This window comes from Rhodamnia argentea, chromosome 9, assembly GCF_020921035.1.
Source record: "Rhodamnia argentea isolate NSW1041297 chromosome 9, ASM2092103v1, whole genome shotgun sequence".
NCBI classification, from domain to species: domain Eukaryota; kingdom Viridiplantae; phylum Streptophyta; class Magnoliopsida; order Myrtales; family Myrtaceae; genus Rhodamnia; species Rhodamnia argentea.
This window is the reverse complement of record NC_063158.1, coordinates 22492316-22515153: the sequence shown is the minus strand read 5'-3', so window position 1 is coordinate 22515153 and position 22838 is coordinate 22492316. Positions and strand designations below refer to the sequence as shown.

The following is a 22838-nucleotide window of genomic DNA, read 5'->3' as shown; positions in this document are numbered from 1 at the left end:
AAAAAATAAATATTATAACCTTCCCATTATATTTAGCTCTGAGAAAAAATAGATCTCGGATAACGGGGTCCCGATAAACCGGCCCCCCCTCCCGGCCGAATGTGTGCCGATACGCCTGGGGTTCAGTTTGGTTACGAACCCAATGCCGCCGCCGCCGCCCCCGTGCTCAACCTCGACAGGATTTTCCGAACGTTCACATGAGCTCCCCGCTGCCGAGCCGGTCCACATGATTCGGTTTCTTTTCGCGGAATGTTTCTTCTTCTTTTTTTTCGCAAATGCCTCCCTTAGTGCTCGCCATTTTGATTTTTAATTCGGATTTATAAACTTAAAAGTTACTTGCTTTTGTGGAAAATTCCAAGCCTGGCTTTTATTAGAGGATGCCAAATGGACCCGTGGGCCCGGAACCGGCCCGTTGACCGGGCCCACGGGTCCAACCCGGGACTGGAACCGGAACCGGCCCTCAAGGGCCGGTTCCGGTTTGTAAATTGTTGGAACCGGCCCGGAACCGCCGGTTTTTAAAAAAAAAAAAAAAGAAGTAGGTTTGATAAAAAATTCAATTGTGTTTTGGAACCGGCGGTTCCGTCGAACCGGCCTTCTCTAGCTTTTATCATTGTTCCGGTGGGAAGAAAACCGAGTCAAACACGCCACGCCAAACCCCAACTTCTGAAAAAAAATTAATTATTCACAAGCCTCAGATTTTCCTTTAATAAATAAATAAATAAAATAAGGAAAAAAAAAAAAAAAGAGTCCCCCCCCCCAAAACTTTGATCTGTTTCCTGGTGGTCTGACACGGTGTAATGCCCTCCAAATCCTCCACGTGGACCTGGGGGGTAACGTACGTCGGACCCAGCAGCCCCTCTCGCGCGACCGCCCACTCGCGTCCTGACACGTGTCCCTCTGAGAGAGACACAGAGAGAGAGAGAGAGAGAGAGAGGGAGAGCTCTCGGTATAAAATCCCGCCTTTTCTGTTTCGTTGGAATTTTGGGGTTGGGTGGGGGGCGCGGGGCGGGGAGAGAGAGAGAGAGAGATTGGCATTTGGCAGGCGCCGCTTGGACAGCGCCGTACGAGTGGGATAGGGCTGACGTCAGCGGGGACGCGACGCCGTGGTGGGCTCTCCGAGTCGCGCACATGATCCCCGCTCTGCCTCCCTCCTCGTCTACTTCAGCGGGCGGCGCTGCCCCCCGAGCCGTGCCAGCTCTCTCCGTACTCTTAACTCTCCACTTGTGGGGCCCCACCCACAAAAGTCCCTCGTTTTTTTTTCAAATGAGTAAAAAAATTACACACTTAATCGCCAAATAATATTTTGACCCACCACCACGTCGATTCTTTGATGTGAGATTTCTCCAACACGACTTGCACGTGTGCATCTTAACAGTCCAACGTTTTCGACCCGAGAGAATTTATAAAATGTTATCTCCTCCACTTTAATCACATCGAACCTCATCGAGGACGATTCGATTGCCATATTCCTGCGCCGATGTTAGTTGTCCTTTTGCCAATTATCAGATGTTTAGAAGCAGCCGTTGCGGCCAAAGCAGCCCACAAAAAATTTAAAAAAAAAATGAAAAAATAAAAATCTTGTGAAGTATTATAGTTAATTCCGGCGAGCAAATTGGGCTATATCCACGATACTGAGAAAAGAGTTAATTGTTTATTGACATATAAAAGCCAAATGTTGGGCGAGCGGCTTCACTGTGTACAGCCCCCCCAACAAGCGCATTCTCTCTCTCTATCTCCCGTCGGAAACAAATGTCGGCGTCGTCGTCGTCGTCGTCGTCGGCAACCGCGGGAGGCGGCGGCGGCTGCGAGATCCGCTACAGGGGAGTGAGGAAGAGGCCGTGGGGCCGCTACGCGGCGGAGATACGCGACCCGTGGAGGAAGACCCGCATCTGGCTCGGCACGTTCGACACCCCCGAGGAGGCCGCCCTCGCCTACGACGGCGCCGCCCGCTCCCTCCGCGGCTCCAAGGCCAAGACCAACTTCCCCTCTCCCCCACCTCCTCCGCTCCCCCCTCCTTACCACCACCTCTCCCTCGGCCCTCTTCCTTCTCACCACCACCTCCTCTCCCTCGCCCCTCCCCCTCCTCCTCCCGACGCCCGGCACTGCTCCCGGGTCGCCCTCGGCGAGTTCTTGCACGCCGGGGTCCTCAAGGACTTGAGATCCCAACCCAACTGCGGTCGCAACCCGGCGGCGCGCGAGGAAGCGGCCTCGGCCGTTGGCAGCGGCGTAGCTCAGGAGGGCGACAGCGACGGCGCCGCGGCGTTGCTGGGGACGGTGGGTCGCGGGCTTCCCATCGATCTGAACCAACCACCGCCCTTCTGGATGTAGTTAAAGCTAGGACCTTTTTTGTTTTTCCTTCCTTTAAGGTTCTTTCTTCCTTCTGGGGATCCTGCCGAGGGTGCGAGAGAATCAAGAACAGTCACTAGCACTAGCAGGAAGAAGAAGAAGAAGACGAAGAAGAAGAAGAATGCTGTGAATATTTTATCTACTTTTATTGCAAGTTTTCTCATCAAAGCTTTGAGATTTTCTAATCTTAATCTGTCATCTCTGTTATATATTTCGTTACCGCCGTAGAGGAAACATCTCTCATTTTTCACCTGATTTATCTGCAACTGAAGAAACATAGAGATTGTATATTTCAATAATGATTATTATCGACATTAGTACAAAAAAAAAGGAAATTAAAGATCAATGGTATATCACGAAAAAAAAAAAATCCTCAATAATAAAATGGTTCAGATAACAAAAGCTTGTTATGTTTTTTTAAATGGTTAATTAACGTGAAAAAGAAAATGATTGATCAACAAAAAAAAAAAAAAAAAGGTGCGATGTCGCCTTAATTTAAGTTTACCATTTCCTTTTACGAATCGAGGATGTCGTTTTCTCTTATAATTTTCTAAATTATTTTCATTAATCGACCATTTTTTACTTTAATTAACCACTTAAATATCATGACCTTTTCAGTGTGGAGGGCTTTTCCCTATTATTTCAAACTTGTGTTTATTCTTTATCTTGAAATATATTTTTTAGTTCTATTAGAGTGGGTATTTTTATCAAATTTTGACAGGTTTTTATTGTTTAATGTAATTTTTTTTTCTGTTCTTTTATTATCAGTACCTTAGTTAGTTTTTTTTTTTTTTCGTTTTCTGTGTTTATCACTTGTTACAGCAATTAAAAGGAAAAAAGAGATTTCTTTTCAGAAAATGAGAAAAAAATAATTAAACTTTAACCACTCGAAAAGTTGAGCATTGCATATGCTAGTAACAAAAATAGTGAAGTGGGTCGACAGCCGTAACAAAATAAAAGTTTAAGGGCACATTGCATTGTAATTGGACCAGCGTACGAAAATCGCGATCGATTTCTTCCAAAATCTTGATCAAAAGGCTAAAAGTGCAATTAATTTCTCAAAATGTCTTATAAGAACGGGACAATTGAAATAAAACAAAAGGAGTCGAAATGAATTATCCGAAACCCGAAACAATTAATTTAGTAACAAAATCGAACTAGAGCGTGTCCTTTTGTGATTCTGAAATTAACTATTTCAATTTGTTATATATAATTGCAAATTAGGTTAGTCAACTTAACCATATAAATTTTTCTTTCCCACCATAAATTTACCAAATGCCCTACTTATCTAATGTCCTAATTCCTTAAAAAAAAATCCTCAATTTTAAGTCCAATCCCAATTCTATCTCAAGTTTTCATTTGTCTAACAAAAAAATCACAAACTTTCCCATTAGTCCAAATCTATCCCCACGTCAAAATATAACAACCAGTTTTTTTTCAAAATTATCGACATTAAGGCTAGTCAGAGCTTTATTATCAGAGCTTGCGTCTTCATCAACGCCCTAATTATTCGTACGAAACAACAGCAGTCTCCCGATGCTGATATTTCTCAAAAAGAAAAAAAAAATCAGTAGCAAAATTTTTGGATGTATGAGCAAAATTGAGACAAGTGCAATTCCCAAAATCCCCAAAATGTTTATCATAGGGGAAGCTCGAAAAGTGCACTCTTTTTCCGAAATTAAATTACCGGCAAAGGGGAAGGAGACAAAAACGGCCGAAAGGCGAAGAAAGACAAAAAGGGTTGGGTCGGTGGGGCCCCCCAAACCTTTGTCCCGAAAAGTGGACAACGTGTGGACGAGACGCGACGGCTTCTAAAAGTAGGTCCATCTCTTTGGTCTCCGACCAATCATTTTTAATTATTTCCAATCATTTTTTTTAATTTCCTTTTTTTTTTTTTTTTTTTTTGTCCTTTTCTAGGGCCCAAAATGGGCAAATATAAATAGAGAAAACTACTTTGAATTTTTACAGCTACAAATGGGAAATTCAGGAAAAAACACAAAATGTCACTTCTGAAAAAGCTCGGGCCCAAGGCGGGAAAATCGAGATTTTTTTTTCGCGAGCCAAACAAGCGCTCCATTCCTCTTTTTGCTCGTTTATGTTATCTTTTATGATTATGACATTACGTGCTAAGCAAACTATTCGGTGAGAACAAAAGAGTCATTTCCTCATTGTCATATATTTTCAATCTTGAAAATTCTTGTACGATGCTATATATACTCACGTCTAAAGAGCCGCGCCTTCATCTGCTCGAATCTCTAATGATGTTAACGACGTTTTAAAATGAAGAGACGAGTAAATGTACATCCATATGATGCCGTGTAAAATTTTGATGAAATTACCATCGGCCAATTTGAAAGTGGAAAGTCATTAGACGAAAGTGTGAAGTGTGATTTAATATCTAGCAATTCTAGCAACTTGCTTAATTTCCTAATTGAAAAAGCTTAGCATTTGCGCCGCCGTTAATCATGGAATAATTTTCTCGAAATATTCACAGTTACTATTATTTTTCTATTGACGTTATCCAATTATCCATCTCGTGCGCTACCTTCGCTGGGCTTTTATTATCCCGACCGACACCTGGCGGTCAGCTGGGGCCCACTGCCCACGTGGCGGTTCTCAAGGACAATCGAAGTTAATGGTTTTCCCCCTCGAGCGAATCTGTCGGCTGCAGAGGAGTCATGCCGCTCCAACGTTGACTTGACCATTCCTTTTTTGTTTTATTCTTTTTAAAAAAATTTTCCCTGGACTCCCGTTGTTGTCCTGCAAAATCTCCGTCACCGTTTCAGTAACGGCGTTCCAACGCGACCCAGAACAAAACTGAAAATTACCAAAAACTTAGCACAAAAGGCACAAAAGAAATAAGGAATAAGATATTGTACCGTGAATTAACTTAGTTAACATTAAAAAAAAACGAACGCAGTTGACTAATTCATGGAATAATTAATATTACTAAAAATCTCAAATCGATAACCTTTTTAAACTAATTTTTATTTCGCAAAAAAAAAAAAATCACAGATTGATACTCTTGACCTAAATCCACCGTCCATGAGCATCGCCCAGCATTCCATTAAAGCATATACGAGTCGATCCACATGAATCATACGCTATTTCACAAAGTCTCCGATGATACACAGAAGAATGCCACCATCCGTAAAAGGAAAAATGATAGAAATGATCATTAAACTTAGGTTCAATATACAATGTGGGCTCTTATGAACTTTTAGACATTTTCATATAGTTTAAGGACTACATTGAACGTTTACCTATAGTTTAAAGACCTCATTGAACAAACTAAAAAGCTTAAAGACGATATTGTACATTGAACCAAAGTTCGGGGACCACATTGTATAAATTAAAAGTTTAAGGACAACATTGCACAATCGACCCAAGTTCAAAGACCATTTGTGCTATTATTCCCCTGCAAAGTGTGACTAAAGTCGCGCGAAGCTATTATGCTCCTGAACGTGAGGAAAATTGACATCAATTGGACAATGCAGGTCATTTATAAAATGTCCTAGAATAGTATTTTACCATTTACATTGCCAATTTTAATTCAAAGCAAACCTTATTTGACTATATATCTGCATTCTCAGAATGTATTCTTCTCTAACACAATGTACTATAGGCTTCAGATGATAAATTGTCTCTTTTGAACAATCTTCTGGGCAGCATTCAACTACTTACTAATCTTCCACATCACTGAAACCGGGGTGCGCCTCCAAGTTGAAATCCTCGGTGACCTCCTCCATGATCCTCCATCTGTAAATAGAGTGGCGAGTGCAAATTCTAATGATTTCACGGTTAGTTTTTGAAACCTGCGAAAAATCCGAACCGAAGGATACCTCTCGAGAACGAATTTCCCTTCCTTGTACTTTTGGTTCTTGTCATGCGCAGCAACCTGCAAGAGATCGCAAAGGCCCGTCAACAGTCCCAGCTCAATAAGAAATTGCAGACAAATACTTCCCCTAGGATAATGAGGAGGCTAGTGCAGGTCATCCAGAATATTAAGCATGATAAGCAAAACAACATAATTGCTAGCTGTTGTTTGTTAGACAGTGGTTCTGCCGAAAATAACAGTATATTGAAGTGATTGGACGAGTCATCTTATTTGACATAATTCACCTGATGGGATGATCAAAGAGAGGGAAATCGTACTTACATACTTCCAACCGAGGATTTGCCCACAGCAGCAACAGAAAATATCTTTGACGGTGTGCATACCGGAAAGCATGAACCTGTCCTCTTCAGCTCCGACCATTATATTTACCCTGAATTTCCACGGGACACAGAAGTAAACTTGAGATGTCATACAGAAACTAGCCCAGGGACCAATGGACAATTCTAATATTCTTTTCCACTACTTGACACAGATTACAATAATCTGTCAAGACAACTGGGCACACTAATTTTCGTAAAACAGCAAGAGAAATCTCCATTTAACATTTTCGTGAAAACTCAGGGTGCTCAGCCAGAAATATATCTAGGCACCACAGATGCATGAGCGCGCTTCTGCAGTTAATCTTGTCCGAGACGTCATTATTAATGTGATTCTGGGTGATCAATGTAACTACAGCTGCTGACAAAGAAAGCTGAGTATTTAAATTACCTGCTGGAGTGCCCACAATCATCTTGTCCAGAAATTTCAGACAAGCATACATGCCCACACACACATAGCACATATCAACAACCACACACGTCATCCATGGGAAAAAAGAGGGAAAAAAAAAAACAAACTGTTAACTTGAGAGGGTTCTGAAAATTTGGCATTCTTGTTTTGCATCTAGACATGGAGCGCTCACACTGTCCATGGGTCATACAGAAGTCTTTCTAAAGAAAGCCTTTTTGTTTTATGAGTTAAATTCACATGCTATCCCACACTCCGGTAGGCAAGAGGAGCAGTTGTGAAATGCGTTTTATCCAATAGTCAAGAGACTAATTAGAGAAAGAGAGGGTGAGAAAAGTTAATCTTCATTGTCTAAGAATACCTTATCAACATTCAACACCTCCACTTTCTTTATTGGTCCCTTCATTTGCATGTTCTCAATACATGTATTAGATTCTCCATCCATACACGATTATGGATACAATTTGTCATGTCCCGAAGGGGAGATGTGAGACATGTTAAGGACTTAGAGACTCTTTCCAAGTGGGGCCTCTTGTTAATCTATATGCCCCTTTAGTTCCTTAAATCAGCACTCTACATCTACTTAAGAGTTTGGCCTTTCAATTACAAAATTATCGATTAGCTTTATCCTAAAGTGCAAATCGTCCCCCGACGGTGATGCGACATAGATTGCAAGGATAAAAATATGAGAAAAATATGATAAATTCTCTGCAGTACTTTTTGGTTTCTTTTAGTTGGTAGAAACAAAGTATGTGTGGTTGCAGAAACAGAGCACAAAACACTTCTTAAGGACGAAGGAGTAACAAAATCACAGGACACAATGAAGTCAATTCAGAATATTGCAATGAACTTACACATTGCTGAAAAGGAATGCCCTTCCCTGGCGGCAACTGAAGGACTATAGATGCCAATGGAGCAAAGTTAGGGACAATATATCGAAAAGAATCACAGGTAAGGTACACCAAAGCTAAATTATACAACAGAAAATGAAAAATAGGTTCTCTCTCAGGTGTTGTCTTTGTTCTTCACCTGTTAATGCTTGTATTAAAAGACAGCCAAAAATATAAGAACATTAAAAGAAAATGATAAGGATATTAATCTCCGATAAGATTAGGTTTCAACAGGATCTTGCAAGCATATTTTCAGTGCAGGATCTTCTTTATACCAATGGCAAGGATGGACATAAGAGCTGAACCAAAATTGTCAAAGCAGGTTGTGCCATTTTAATTTTCGCAAATAGCCTTTTGCAAACGGATTGTTTTCGATGCACAATTATGGATCTTGAGGGGTAACTCTTTGAGGCAGCCAGGTCCTCTATTCAGCAACACCCATGCAGGATCTGTATTCCCCCTAAAACTTCCGCATCGACCAAATACAAGCTCCTATAGCATATGTACAGATATTTGCCAGATGATCATGCCATTTTCCTGTCAACCCACGTTAGTTCGAAGATTACTACCATTGTTCTCTTACTTTAAAGGCCCCCACTAAAAAGTGATGTGAGAAACTTGGCCAAGCGTCTTCTGCGAGAATAAGAATTTCATGCACTTAGATATCCCTTCACTGTTTAACAGTGAACATTGTATCATTACGTTCTATCTATAACCTTCATTCTACAGATCATGCAACCCAATGTTTTCGACTTCCTAGGCTGCAAATCAAATCCTAGTTTCATCCTCAACCAAGGTTTTAACCAAGGGTCCTTCAGTACAAATGAGATGTTGAATGCTGATAAATTAAGACCAATTTCTCAGGAAGAGCATAAATAGAATCTAAAATCATGAAAGCATCTTCATTCTCGACCTACCATGTCTAGTACAGCTTTTGTCCTCTAAACACCATATTACTAGATTCCCGACAAAAGAGAATCAATTGCCATAGAAACTGGACGTAAAGCACCCCAATTTCACCTGCCAGCCCACCACTCTGGAATTTAAAATGGAGACGACTCTACCTCCAGCACTCCCATAATGCATTAAAAAGCACAACCCACAAATCCAAACAGCCCAAGAAACCAACAGTCCACGACAAACCATCAGGCATTTCCCACAAATTCCATCTATCTGGGTGCCTTTAGCGACCCCTCCTCTCCATTCAGTTCAAGAACTTCCACAAATGGGAAGTACCCATCATGTTTGAAGCAAACTGACACCGAACCCTTCATTGGAATCAATCAGATCAAACCAAACTATCTCAAAACTTTCCCCTTTTCTTCACTCAATTTCGACCAGAGGATCAAGAAATTACGCACCTTAGAGATCACATCATCAGCAAGAGCAAGAGGGCTGTTGCAGAACCTGCATCTGTAAGCTCTGCCTCCCAATTCAACTAGAAAGACCCTCCCCATGGTACCCGTCTCCGCCGCCTCGTCTTCTTCTACTTCTTCTTCTTCTTCTTTATGTGCTTGGACTGAAATCCCTCGATGGCGGGACTAATTCAACCCGCCGTATCAAATCTCGTCTGACTTCTACATTTTTGGGGGGAGGAAACGGTGATCGTGATTCGTGTGGACCGCTGGTTTTGGTAAGCAGTTGTCGTTGAAAGTGGCGACACGTCAGCCAATGCCCGCCACTTCATCTTCTCGGCCTAATTTGGCAGCCACTTGTAATTTATGGATCGCATCTTCTTAATTCATAGGAAAAATAGCAAATTAATGAGCCAGAGGAACAGTTCCATCAAAGATGTCAAAATGGTACGCACATAACTCGTTTATTTCATATCCATTTTCACGTCACGGAAAAGTAATTATCGTATTACGAAAGCATCCAAAATGGACATCACTCCCGTGACAAATTTACCTTACATTATCTTCTATCTAATATCTCCGTTATATTGCTGATGTAGAGATACACGTGGCTAACGACTTCACATAAAAAAATTATCACAAATGGCTTATTAAACGAAGTCATCGTTTCGAACAAAAAAAAAAAAAAAACGAAGTCATCGTGATCCGAATAAAATGAACTCATATTGATGGGATTAGGGCGAAATCGAGTATGCTCTTCTCCCACCAAGTCACCAAAATCTTATGGAAAAATTAGGACTAAATTAGGTTTACGAGGGAGCTCTAATGTGGAAGGAAAGGTGCAAGAGATGGCAAAAGAGTGGAGATCAAGTGTACTTTAGACTTGGCATTTTCCATGGCAGACCTCGCGAAGAGATTAGTTGCCAACCATCTGAATGTTCTCCCTGAGGATGACTGAAGTTTCATGACTCTTTCCAAAAATCTCTCTTGCTCGCTGGACTGGGGTGCATCGGACGAGCTTGAATCTCTAAGATGACGTCGTTTCTAAGAGCCATTCATGTAGCCGGATCCACATCAGATGAGTCACTTGCCACGCGTGTTTTCACGTTAGCAATTTGATGAATGTTGGACGAAAGCTAAAGTAAAGTAGATTTGTCAAGAGTGTACCGCTTTAGAAATTTTTCCTGACATAAAAACTAGTTTGAGATAAATGTATCACCGATGTACCAGTTTAAGATATAATTGAAAAATAAAATGTCTTATAAAAAAACATTGACAATAGGAAATAGAAAAAAATTATCAAAAAAATCATAAATCTATTATAATTATGTCAATTCAATTCTAAAATTTTTGCATTTGAGCCAATTCAGCCCAATTGACTGGCCAACACTAACATTGCATTGCCGACACTGACTTATATTTTTTAAATAATATTTTAAATTTTTTTGAACTTTTATGATTTTTGTTGATTTTTTTCTCTTCTTAAGATTTCTCTTTCACCCCAACCCTAGGGCTGGCGAGGGCATTGTGGCCCCACCAGCACTAGGCGAGAGCGTGCGGCAAGTATTGGACAAAAAAGAAAAGAGAAGAAAAGAAAAAATCATAAAAAATTTTGAAAAAATCAAAAAGATATTAAAATATTATTTTAAAAAAATCCACGTCAGCACTAGCCAGTTAAGTTGAGTTGGCATTAACGCAAAAAGTTTAGGACTGAATTATCAAAAAAGAATTATAATTGAATTCATACAATTACAATAGGTTTATGACTTTTTTTATCATTCTCCAGTAGGAAAGGCCTCCGTTTTTTCCAAACATCTTGTGTCGGCCAACTCTCTTCTTTCTCTTCCATGGCTGGCCAGCTAGCTCCCTCTCTAACTTTCTTCTAATAGCCTAATTCCCTTAAGAACACAAACGTTAATATTAAATCCTAATTTTGAACAGAAGATTTTACTCAATTTTATGAAAAGGCACCTATTTTCAGTTGGTACCGAAATGTGGCATTTCCACCCAATGATGCTTCAAAACTCCGACGTGCCATTTCCCGTGGAGACCTCTCTCTTTCTCTGTTGATAGAAACGATATTCCAAAGACTCTCCTAAAGAGGTTGATCTACATGTTAATTTCTATCTCCTACACGATCCAACTCTGCAAAATTGTAAGTCCCGTAGTCTGAGGTTCAAGTAAAGGCATGGAGGGAGAACTAGGAAAGCGGAATGTCCCCACTAAACCTGATTCTGGTTGCAAATCCGCAGAGATAAGAATCAGACAAGCTGGAGTAAGTTGATCCCCCTATAAACGCTAGCAATGCTAAACGATTTGGAGTGGGATGATGAGCGATGAACCATTTATAGTAGGAATCAGCAAATCTTTTCCTTGTCACTAGATCACCCAAACAAGTTTTATTGCCCATCCATTGATACCAGTGCTATCTAGAGCGCCATTTTCACTGCAAGTTCAAGAAGTACCAATCGTTTCAGCAACATTCTCTACCGTCGGTATCTTCGATTCCTTTTGATGCAACTGGACATTATATCTTTCAACAAAACCAAAACCTTCATAGATGCCAACGGTCATGCAGGGGTGATGGTGAAGCCAAAGGACAAGAAAAAAAGTACAGTCCCTGAGTGGACCAATAATCGAATTCTATCTGCAAGTTGAAATGGAAAATCCTGGCACAATACATGAACACGACCGAGATGCCTCAAGCAGGTCTAACAACGTCCATTGAGTAGATGGGGGCGAGCATTTCTTCAACCAACAACAAAAATCATCCATCTACAAGCCAAAAACCACAAGTGCTTAATTGATGGCACTCTGAAATTTCAGCTATCCATAAGAAAAAGGAACTTAGAGGAATTCCAAAAGCAAGACATCAAAGCAGCTCGCAGAACAATCATCCCTGGGAAAAAGCAAAAGAAAAATCCAGGACATCAACATATTTCACCAGACAAAAGGGCCAAATGAGAATAGGCAACATCTCCAGCTGCTTAGATCGGGCTGCAAACGAAAAGTGCAGAGGCTCACTTCACAGCCCAAAAGGGTTGATACGGTATTGACCGTCGTAACTACTGAACTTAACACTGGTACTTTAAGTCCATTACTGTCTGAACTCTCTCAAAAGTTTTAAAGAAACGATGGCTCACTCAAAGGAATCCAGCAAATGTGGCCAGAACAAAAACCTGAATCCAATAATGGGCATTCCGAGGGAAAAAAAGAGTTGAAGGATAGAGCACTGAGATGTCCACTGTAAGCAAAAATGTTACTTTAGATGATTCCAATCATTAAGGTGCCACTATTTGGGAAAGAAAGCACCCCATGCCATTGCCAGATATATCAAACCAATTGACGACGAAAAGCTCAAGGCATCAATTACAAACTCTTAGAAATGTACTCTTACAATTCCTTGTTAATGGACTCTTCATGTCTTACAAACAGTAAGAAAATTGTCTATAGCTCTAGGTCAAACTCCAGTTCTCCACCTGAACCACGCACGAACCCTCCCAATAGTCATCACAAATCATCATTGCAATCTGATTCAAAGATGAGTACTTTTTATCATTATTTTCGCAAAAACAATCTAAGGAAGTGAAAAAAGAGGTTTATGGGAAACAATATAAAGATAGCGTAGCATAATTTGTATATCAGCTCAAAAGGTGACACAGAGCAGACATGACTCAGATCCAATAGAGGCACTATGGTCAATATGAAGGCAAAACTCATATTAACTGTGTGGAAAATGATTAAAATGGCCCTCTCAAATGATAATATAGAGTGCGAGTTGGTTCTAACCATTGCATCTGAAACAGGTGTGCACTAAGCAATCAGAAGCAATACAAGTGTAATGGCTTCAAGGATGCATAGCAAGTCCCCCAAATTAAAAGTTGCGCCCACTGTCATCAATGGTCAACATCTAACGGCTTTCTACATGGATCTTGGCAAAGTGAGCCACTTCTATCCAGCAGACAAACTGACACAGAACTTAAAATACTAACATCAAGTGAATGCTCTTAAAGAACGGTCCAAATTACTTGATAATTGTTCGCCCCATCTTCATCTAGTCTTCTCTTGCCCTACAAAAGGAGAAAATAGAATGCATTCCCTTACTCAGAGAGAGAGAGAGAGAGAGGACTCATGAAAATATTGACATCAACCCCTAGTGACTTCTCCAAAATCACTAATAGTTATTTACCTTTTGAAGTTCCAAAAAAAACCTTTCAGATGCTCTGCTCTCAGTATTTTAACTCTTAAAAAGCATATCGAAGGACATTAGTTCCTATAGAAGATTTTATTTCTTTTCTAACGAAAGGGCATTCACATTATCTTGCATCAAATCACACACTATAACCTATAGACCGTGATAGGCACATGTCAAATTCCAAATTACTTTTCCTGCCACAGCTGTTCCTCATGCAAATTAGACCCACAAGATTGCAGTGAATATTAACCCCAACGGTCAGTGACCATTTCGCATCAATTCTATTTATAAGCCCATTTTGTGTCAATTCTTTGTATTTTGTTATAATCCCTAATGTGTAGATTTGAAAACTTCATTGCTCTAGACTCAAGTAAACTATGGCAGCATTATCTCCACCTCCCTCTTTGAAATCAACATTAGATTTTCATTTGTGTGGGAGAAAAAGAAGAAACACATAACCAGAACATAGCCACAACATCATCTGCTTATATTGCAATCAACAAGCAAATGGGCATTTCAATCAGTGGATGTTTGCGGTGCTTCTAAGAAAACAGGTCGCCTCCCAGAACGCCAGAGTTCTAATGCAGCATTCAGTAAGCCTCAATGACAGAACCTAGTTGGATAGTAAACTTGAAAATCAAGTGAACCTTTTCAACAACAGCCCAAATATGCCGTCATTTTTTGTCATGTTGCTGCACCCCAATTTGTTCAAGACTTTCAGCAATGTCCAACTACAACAATCATTTAAGATATACGAACTTACAAGCAACTAAACCTGCATCTCGCACGGCGAACGAAGAATGTATGCAAACAAGAGATTCCAACTCGTGAACCGAAAAAGGAAAACAGATGAACAATAAGCAACTACTGTGATAATTACCTTCAGGAGTCCAACCGGAGGCGGATTGAGAAACGGAAAGCATGGAAGTGAGCAACGCAGAAGCAGTGGCGGTGTGATAAGGAAGCATCGACTCCAAGCAGCTGCTCATCTCCATCGGCGATCTTCACGGAAAAAAAAGAAGAAGAAGAAGCTCATCAGCAGTCAGTCAATACAAGGAAAAAGAAGAATCAGGAACAAAGTGCATAAGCAATCGAAGAGGTCAGTGAACAGGCATTCGCTACTGCTACTTCCGTTTCGACCTGAAAATGCGATGCGACATGGGCTTCTGCGCCGGCATGCGGAACGGAGATCGCGCGGGCCTGGGTTTTAGGCCGGAGGCAGCGGACTTCGCGGCGGAGGCGGAGTTCCGGAGGCACGGGGATCGGAGGAGAGACCGCGCGGCGGCCGCGGCGGACATGGTTATCGAGCGGTGGCGAAGGCGGAGGAAAAGGGGTTTTTGAAGTCTTCGCTCTTCGGGGTTTTAGAGTGTTGAGGTTGGGGGTTTCGGCTTGCAAAGCTGAGCTACTATTTTTCTTTTCTTTTTTCTTTTTTAAATAATACTGATGCATTATTTTATTCCTCGAAAAATAAAAATAAAAACCATTCCTCTAATTTTTTTTTGTGTAGTCAAAATGGTCCCGATAATTTTTGAAAGTGTTCAAAGTTAGTCATTCCATCAAAAAATGTTTTAGCTGGAATGCTAAGTTGCATGCCCGAAGGCTTGAGTTGGATATCGAATTACAAGTGTCGCATATGCGATTTGCCCAAGTTTCTTATGAGTAGGCGATCGCATTAGTGAATTTATAAAAGAGAAAGCGACCGATTGAGCAAGGGAGAGAGAGAGAGAAAGAAAGGGGCACGAAAACCCACGATGTGTTGCAGCGAGACCGAACACTTAACCATTGCAAAAACCATTGCAAAGAGAGAGAAAGAGAGAGGAGATTGACTACATTAGCTCATGAGGAGAGAAAAATATTACAAAAAAAAATCATGTTAGCATTTTTCATTAGTCGAATTAGACGAATATAACAAAAAGATTCGAACATACCAATTTGACAAATTTTGGATAAATTATCAAAAAAGTCTTAAACTTTTTATACTTCTGCCAATTTAATTCTAAACATTTTAAAAATTTGCCGATTCAATCCTAATCCTTTTCACCTTTTCTCAATTCAGTCCTATTGGCCAGATATCGCCGACTTGAACGTCAATGGTTCTACGTGGCACTGTTGACGCTAACATAAACAATTTATAATAATATTTTAATGTTTTTTTTCTATTTTTATTTTTTCTTTTTCTTTTCCTTTTTTTCCCTCTCTCCCCTAGTGTCGGGCGAGGGCCACCATCGCGAAATTAGGCGAGGGGCAGCCCTCGCCATGGGCTGCTCAAGCAAGGGTGGCCCTTGCCATGGGTTGCTCAAGCGACAGTGACTCTCCTCTGAGGCCGGCGATGTTGACCCTCAATTGAGGACATCATAAGTTGAGGCCAAGTGAGGGAGGGGAAAAAAAAAAAAAAAAAGGAAAAGAGAAAAAGAAAAAAGGAAAAAATAATTAAAAAATATTTGAAAAATATAAAAATATTATTAAAATTTATCCACATCAGAGCCAATGTGATCACGTAAGACGGCTAACGTCCATGTAAGTGATTTTCGATCAATAAGACGGTATTGGCAAACCGAATTACTCTTCCTTTTGTAGGTCTCCCCGAAGTGCTTCATGCACCTTCGATCCAATAAAACGAGCTAGAGATCCTCACCCAGAACAACCCCCCTCCCCGCTAGTAATAGATTGCATTTTAGAGTATTTTGCATCCTAGAATAGATTAATTGCATCTTGGGAATAAATTGCATTTTAGAGTATTTTGCAAGCTAGAATAATTGCTGCATTTTTAAATTAAATTTGTATGTTTAGGCTTTATTATCGTGTCTAAATTACCCTATTTATGATAGGATAGGTTTAGGTTCATTTTCATGCATAATCTTAGGCTAAATGTGGTTTTCTCTAGATAGTTTAATTGGTCATTTAATTTATTCCAAAATAAAAAAGAAATCGTCAATGTCATGTCATATAGATTGCATGTTAGGGTGCATTACATTTGGAGTAGCATGTTTAGGTTAATTAATTAATTGATATATCATGTAGTCAATTTAATTAAACTGCAACATAGTCTTTCTATTAGTTTAGTTTAATTGCATGCCATCTAGGTTAATCATGTAGTTAATTAAATTAATTTCGTATGCATTAGCTTAGGATAGCATGCATTTAATTTAATTCGTTGCATTTATAACATTAATTCTTGCATTGCATTTAGATTAGTCCTTTTCTTTTAAAAAAACAAAAATCCAAAAGCAAGAATAAATTGTGTGGCGCATGCTCCCCGCAATTATATGACATACTTTGGGTCTTTAATTTCATTGATTGCGTACCCGCATGATAATTTATGTCGTTGACTTAGGTTAAAATCAATCAACACCGCCCGCTAAACGTTTTTCATAATATCGAAAAGGCGTTAAAAAAATCTAGCGTAATCAAGTATCCGAATTCATAATCTGTGATTCGTACAAATAGAATCATTCTCCCACTATTTTATTTATGTGTCTAATCGATCTTAGGCTTGAATTAATTTCTCTTACCACGGACAAAAAAGATTGTTATGACTGTACAACTCCGATGGGGTTGGATAAATACACCAAATTTCAAAAGAGCAATGCACTTGAGAATCGCGAAATGAACTTACAAAACCGCATGACCCTCACGTAGATCTAGTGTGGGTTTCGTTTAGTTTCCCCATCGGGAATTTCTATGGATATCATCGTAGAATTCGCATACAGTACCATGGTATACCATTGAGAAATACTAAACATACTTAAAAAAGAAATATCTTACTAAAACTCTTTTATTAAGTGATAGAATATGGTTTGTGTGGGGTGTTGATCATCTAATGCAAGGGTCCCATTTACTTCAACACCACTACAAAACCGTCACATAATTAAATAAATACATCGTGTTGAGAAAATTACACAAATAACCCTTAAATTTTGACCAATATGCAATTCCCTCAACTCTTACAAAATATTCAATGTAGTCCCAAGTATGTATAAAGAAGTTCAATATCGTCATTCCATTAATTTAAGCTAATGAAATTTGCTATTGTGACTTTCAATATCGTTCTCCGACATTGGATAGTAAAATTTCTCAATATTGAGTAACCCATATTTTGTACCTACGTTCAAAATCTAAAATAGCTTAGTTTGTCTGGATCATAAGGCCGCTACTCGTTATTATGACCATCAACATATTCTACTATCCTATCGAGAGCAAACCTACCCCTAGCCCATACAGTACAACAGAATGTCTCATTAGCCATGTAAATTTGCAAAAACGTTCCACATAAAAATCAGCTACATGAAAAAAAAGAAAAAAAAAAGGACGCTAGCTGATATGTTTCCATAGTTTTATGGTATGGTATGAGCAAAAGAACATGAATTTGCCATGTAGTCTAGGACTATATTGAATATTTAATAATATTACAGGGATCAAAGTTGAATAAAAATGAAGTCCGGGACATTACACAGCCATAGATTAAGGACGATATTAGTGTCAATTTTTCCCATTTGCGTAATTAAAATTTAACATTCGATTTTGAATTCTTCAATTCGTGAACGAGCTGCTTCTGAATCTGAACATCGAAGACGAGCCCCAATCCAACGGCACGGAGAGCAAGATCCAGTTCTTGATGGAATGAAATCGACCGATCAACCGGAGCAAGAAACAACCGAAGAACCTAGGATTCTACGACGAACCTCGAGATTCGGGAAACGGATCCCACAGCAGGAGCGAGAACAAGAGCAGGTTCGGGACCAGGATCGGGACGAGCGGGTTCACGTCCCTCCCGAGCCGCCTACGCCGCAGCCGCCGCCTGAAGTACTCCCTCCTCTCGGCGTCGCCCCACCGCGCCTCCTCCACGCCCGCAGCCAGGACCGCCGGCGGCGGCTGCTGGTACGGGCACTTGCACCGCCAGGACGTCTCCGGGAGGCCGAGCCTCGGGAGCCGCCTGAGGAAGAGGGAGAGGCTCCACCGGAGGAGGAGGAGGTCGTCGGGGTCGGAGTTAGGGCCCGCTTGGGAGCAGAGGAGGGGAGGGTAGTCCCAGCGGAGGTAGCAGGGGACGAGGGAGGCGACGAGGAACTGGGAGTGGAGGGAGGGATTGGTGGTTGGGGAGGTGAGGAGGTGGGTCAGGGCTTGGAGCTTCTGCTCCCATGGCGTCTCCTCCATTGTTGGTGTTGGTGCTGTGAAATCGTGGGGGGGTTTGCGGAGAAGATGAGTGGGGTTGACGGATGAGAAGACGTTTTTACCCTTGTCACAATAAAATTTTTAAAAAACGAAGAAGGGGAAAAAAAGGAAAAAAACTTCTGTCTTCCTTTATTCAGCAGACATAAATATTATCCCTAAGATATGGAATATTATTCAAATTTAAAGAAAACCTTTTCTATTTTTTCTTTGGTCAAGAAAACTTTTCTATTTTATGTGTGCATTTTGTTCTCCTTCAAAACAAAATTGATTGACATATTTTCGATATCTTTAAATTAACTCGTAGTAAAAAGTTTAAGTGATAGCCTACTGAAATTACCAAAACACACGAATTCCGTTTGTTACGTGAAAAATTAATTGATGGGTAATGCTTTTTTTGCCTTTAAGCATTTCGCTTGCTTATCAAAATGAGACGGCGATTATTTTTCATAATCAATAGAAATAATTCATGCTTAAATTGAAGTGAATGACTTTCCTTGTAAAAGATAATTTACAAAATACTCCTTACCGCCATCCCTAGTATCTTTGTCGGTTCGGACATTGGTCCCTAAACTCCCTACATTTGAAATTAGGTCGTTGTTGCCCGAACAAAGATCTCCATAGCACAAGAACTCGCACTCAAGATTCCGACCCTCGGATTCGAGGATAAAGGTTGCAATCTTTATTTTAATATTTTTTTTCAGAATAAATATTTTAAAGATTATTAATGTAAATTATCAAATTCTAGACTGTTTCTGAAAAATTAATTGTCGAAAAATATTTTCCTTATATCTCCATGTTTTGGATTGGCTTAAAGAAACGAATCAACATAATCAATCAAAAAATCCTACTTAAATTTGCAAAAATGACTTCCTTTATTAAAATAAAAAAGGCAATTTGTGAAAAGCAATTCGACCGAGGTTATCAAGGCTTTGCTCGAATTTTATTTTCTTGTAGTGTGTTTGATAGACCTCCAATAGCGAATATTAGAAAATTAACTTTTATTTAATTTTGGACAACCAAACATAATAAAATCTTCCGACCAAAAAAAAAATAATAATAATAATAAAATCAAACTATATTCCTAGAAAAATATTATCTTGAAAAATATTATTGAGCACATTTCATTTTTCGTGGAAATACTTATGAATGAATGGAGGGCCCCAGGAAGGCGGGAATGGAGTCTCGTCTCCATCTCTCTGGAAACTTCGACACCCTTCTCGTCCTCCGTCCCGCATTCTACACAAATCTCCCTCCTCCTCTCCTCCTTCTTCGTCCCTCTCCTCATATAATCTCCTACCGGCAACACTTCCTCTCGCTTCACCACACAGCTACACGGCTCGACACCAGCAGCACGTACGAACGCCAGAATCCTTCGCGGTTCAGCAGAGCTCCGGAAGAGCTCGACTTTCTTCAACTTGAAGATCAATTTGAGCTGTATAGCGAAAAGGAGTAGAGAGAGAGAGAGAGAGAGAGAGAGAGAGAGAGAGAGAGAGAGAGAGAAGGGATTGAGGGAAGAGATGGGTGTGGATTACTACAAGGTGTTGCAGGTGGACAAGAACGCCAAGGACGATGACCTGAAGAAGGCCTATCGAAAGCTCGCCATGAAGTGGCACCCCGACAAGAACCCCAACAACAAGAAAGACGCCGAGGCTAAGTTCAAACAGATCTCCGAAGCGTACGAGGTACTTGTCATTGCGAGCTTTTCTTTTTTTCTTCTGTTGCGCGTTTCGAGATAGATTGCTTTACAACGAGCAAGTTCTGGTATTGACCGTTTTCTGGTGCTGAAAAGATCATTTTTTCTTTCGTGGGTGTCCTCTTAATCTCATGTTCTTCGCCTGCTGATTGCGTTGTTCTCATCGAGCATTTATCGCTTGTTTGTGCTGTACGAGGAAAGTCTAGCATTTGTTAGAAGAATTTAGGAGGCATATTTTTGAGGAATTTTGAATTTGGATGGCCTTTTTGATGTGGATTGATGCAAATTGTCAGTCCAATTGCTAATGTGTTCATCTGGTGTTAAGGTTTTGAGCGACCCTCAGAAGAGAGCAGTTTATGATCAGTATGGTGAAGAAGGACTAAAAGGCCAAGTTCCACCGCCCGGTGCCGGTGGTCCGGGAGGAGCGACCTTCTTCCATACCGGGGAAGGCCCGAACGTCTTTAGGTTTAACCCGAGGGACGCGAATGACATATTTGCAGAGTTCTTCGGGTTCTCGAGCCCATTTGGTGGAGGTATGGGAGGGAGTGGAATGAGGGGCGGTTCGAGGTCATTTGGAGGGATGTTTGGAGATGATATCTTCAGCTCATTTGGAGAAGGTAGGCCGATGAGTCAGGGTCCTCGTAAGCCTCCGCCGATCGAAAACAAATTGCCTTGTAGCCTTGAGGAGCTCTACAAAGGGACAACGAAGAAGATGAAGATCTCTAGGGAGATTGCAGATGCTAGTGGGTATGTTGATCTTGGCCTCCTTTTCCAATTCTTTTCATCCGATGCAATCTTTAGCTATTGCTTGTTTGCTCTCCTGGAATGGATGCCATTAACTTCTTTCTACTTTGTTTCTGGATCATTTGCGAATTAGCTTAATTTTCAGAGAGGTGGTAAATTGGTCATGAAGTGCCATCGGCATCATTTCCCAACTATTTCTGCAAATTGTGCATACTGTCGTGATGGTTCAGCACCTTCGATTTAGTGTTTAATTGAGCTTCCAAGCGAAAAATGGTCAAGCTGGTGTTTTCATATTCCAGTTGAGCCTATGCTTTGTGGAACCCTTTGATCTGTTTGCTCTTTTCGGTAGGTTGAAGTACATGTCCTAAGCTGTCGTCTGTTTTTCTTGCGCAGAAAAACTTTGCCTGTGGAGGAAATCCTAACCATTGACATAAAGCCTGGGTGGAAGAAGGGCACCAAGATTACCTTTCCGGAGAAGGGAAACGAACAGCCCGGTGTGCTTCCCGCCGATCTCGTCTTTGTGATCGACGAGAAACCGCACAGCACCTTCACGAGGGATGGCAATGACTTAGTTGCGACGCAGAAGATATCGCTTGCGGAGGCACTTACTGGTTACACGGTCCACCTCACCACATTAGACGGAAGAAACCTGACCATACCCATCAACAATGTGATCCATCCGAGCTATGAGGAGGTCGTTCCTAGAGAAGGTATGCCCATACCGAAAGAACCGTCGAGGAGAGGGAACTTGCGGATCAAGTTCAATGTCAAATTCCCGACGAGGTTAACCGCCGAGCAGAAGGCCGGGATAAAAAAACTTCTGGGTACTTGAGAAGTTTGATTCTTGTTTGATGAGTGTGAAATAATGTGCATATCCTTTTTGATGAACCGTTCATATAATATCGAGTGAGTTGGAGCTGTAACGCAAGTCAGGGGTTACTCCCTGGGGCCAAATGAATAAGGGGTACATTAACAAGCCTAGTCTTTGAAGAAAGACGTTATCATTTAGCAGGATCCAGTTCCTTTAATGTGGTTCCAACTTTCTCATTTGTTAATAGTCCAGCACTGTGAAAAAGCTTTGTTCTTTGAAGTTTTCGATATGAGATTGATCCTTCATGTCTAGCTCGAATTTGGTTAAGGGGGTTGCCAGCGCCGTGGGGAACCGGCGACCGATGTGTCCAAGCATTACTTTTCAAGTTCTTTTCACTGTGTCTAGGAGCAAAATGGAAGCTGTATTATAGCATGCTTCTTGTGGAAGCACCAGAGGAGTAGGAGAAGACTACACGGAAATTACTGCTTGAACCGTTGAACGATCACGAATGACTACTAGAATTGGAATCTGGTTGAGTTGGTAACAACTAAGATTTCGTGTCTCGAGAGCTTGTGGGATAAGTCCCTCCTTTGCTTTGCTTTGGTTGGCAGATCATACTGCAATTGCCCTTATCTGGATCTGTCTTCTGCAAAAAGAGAGGGGGAAAAAAAACTGTTCAAACCCTAGAGTTGGATGGTTAATTGTTGAATATTGAGTTGAATGTGGAGGTTTTACGGAAAACTCAAATATCCAAATTAAGGAAAAGTGCATTAAAAGTCTTAAAGTCATTAAAGTAAAATCGAGTTCTTTGATAAAAAAAAAAAGATATGATCGAATTTTAAAACTTAATAAAATATAATCAAATTTTAAAATTGATCAGAAAAGTACAATTTGAGTTTTAAAATTTTCAAAAATTGCAATTAAAGAAAAGACCTGTTTGGATAAATTTGACAAATTTTAAAATTTAATTACTTTTTTTGAAAATTTATAATTCAATTGCACTTGTTGAAA

General features: G+C 40.5%; 4 protein-coding genes across 13 annotated transcripts; 2 read left to right on the top strand and 2 right to left on the bottom strand.

The window, feature by feature from the left end:
* The first annotated feature begins 1720 nt into the window (after window positions 1–1720).
* On the top strand, window positions 1721–2622 carry LOC115739761 (ethylene-responsive transcription factor 12-like). The gene is made up of 2 exons (XM_048285310.1): window positions 1721–2398; window positions 2458–2622. The coding sequence occupies exon 1, from the start codon at window positions 1750–1752 to the stop codon at window positions 2326–2328; it is 579 nt and encodes a 192-aa protein (XP_048141267.1). The 5' UTR covers window positions 1721–1749; the 3' UTR covers window positions 2329–2398; window positions 2458–2622.
* A 3394-nt stretch (window positions 2623–6016) lies between these two features.
* LOC115739764 (protein yippee-like At5g53940) lies at window positions 6017–9638 on the bottom strand. Its single transcript, XM_030673010.2, has 5 exons — window positions 9222–9638; window positions 7825–7868; window positions 6506–6614; window positions 6189–6244; window positions 6017–6105 (listed from the first exon to the last, which is right to left on the bottom strand). Exons 1-5 carry the CDS (start codon window positions 9315–9317, stop codon window positions 6030–6032), a joined length of 381 nt encoding a protein of 126 aa, XP_030528870.1. The 5' UTR covers window positions 9318–9638; the 3' UTR covers window positions 6017–6029.
* A 2111-nt stretch (window positions 9639–11749) lies between these two features.
* On the bottom strand, window positions 11750–18634 carry LOC115739762 (protein NUCLEAR FUSION DEFECTIVE 6, mitochondrial). 10 transcript variants are annotated; one of them, XM_048285344.1, is made up of 4 exons: window positions 18093–18634; window positions 14291–14412; window positions 12613–12745; window positions 11750–11990 (listed from the first exon to the last, which is right to left on the bottom strand). In XM_048285344.1, exons 1-2 carry the CDS (start codon window positions 18559–18561, stop codon window positions 14396–14398), a joined length of 486 nt encoding a protein of 161 aa, XP_048141301.1. In that variant the 5' UTR covers window positions 18562–18634; the 3' UTR covers window positions 11750–11990; window positions 12613–12745; window positions 14291–14395. The 10 variants fall into 10 exon arrangements, with proteins under 10 accessions (XP_048141301.1, XP_048141307.1, XP_048141308.1 ...); XM_048285350.1 differs by lacking the exons at window positions 12613–12745; window positions 18093–18634 and adding exons at window positions 13244–13285; window positions 14551–14816; XM_048285351.1 differs by lacking the exon at window positions 18093–18634 and adding an exon at window positions 14551–14816.
* A 1254-nt stretch (window positions 18635–19888) lies between these two features.
* LOC115739760 (dnaJ homolog subfamily B member 4-like) lies at window positions 19889–22102 on the top strand. Its single transcript, XM_030673003.2, has 3 exons — window positions 19889–20261; window positions 20598–21019; window positions 21410–22102. Exons 1-3 carry the CDS (start codon window positions 20097–20099, stop codon window positions 21846–21848), a joined length of 1026 nt encoding a protein of 341 aa, XP_030528863.1. The 5' UTR covers window positions 19889–20096; the 3' UTR covers window positions 21849–22102.
* The last annotated feature ends 736 nt before the right edge of the window (window positions 22103–22838 follow it).